Source organism: Macadamia integrifolia, chromosome 6, assembly GCF_013358625.1.
Source record: "Macadamia integrifolia cultivar HAES 741 chromosome 6, SCU_Mint_v3, whole genome shotgun sequence".
Classification (NCBI taxonomy): domain Eukaryota; kingdom Viridiplantae; phylum Streptophyta; class Magnoliopsida; order Proteales; family Proteaceae; genus Macadamia; species Macadamia integrifolia.
The window spans coordinates 36,124,849-36,125,329 of record NC_056562.1 but is presented as its reverse complement, the minus strand read 5'-3'; the positions used below and the strand labels follow the sequence as shown (position 1 = coordinate 36,125,329).

Below are 481 nucleotides of genomic sequence, written 5' to 3'. Positions count from 1 at the left end.
AATGGTTACCCAATCTAATTAGACATTGAAAATATATATTAGTGCCCGATGCAAGAAAGGGTTCTCCCATGAGTGGATTATCCATTTTTTTTAATAAGATTGTTGAAGACATGTTGGCATGTTGTTCCCATTGACACTATCTAAAGCAAATACAATATTATTGTAGATATTCTGATGTATATCAAAAACTATACTTATTGCTAGCAGATACTACATATGTGCAGGTAAATGTATTAGACACTTAACACCATTGAACCAATGTGTAACATTGCTGTGCGTATTTGTGAAGTGAAGGCTGAAAGCTTACTCAGAACTTCAACTGCAGAAATCCGTTCCTTAGGATCAGATCGTAGCATCTTCTTCACAAGATCTTTGGCACTACTGGATATGGAAGGCCAAGGATCAGATGAGAAATCCATATGCCCCCGTAGAACAGCATCAAAAATACCCTGCTCATTCTCTGTATTTTTTTTTTTTGGGG

At 36.4% G+C, this 481-nt stretch overlaps 1 protein-coding gene across 1 annotated transcript in view; it reads right to left on the bottom strand.

Annotated features, from left to right (window-relative positions):
- Nucleotides 1-481, bottom strand: part of LOC122082353 (calcium-dependent protein kinase 1-like) — a 7,832-nt gene that overhangs the window by 3,846 nt on the left and 3,505 nt on the right. The window contains exon 3 of the mRNA XM_042649852.1: nucleotides 308-460. Within this exon, the coding sequence (XP_042505786.1) occupies nucleotides 308-460 (153 nt within the window). The remainder of the gene's footprint in view (nucleotides 1-307; nucleotides 461-481) is intronic.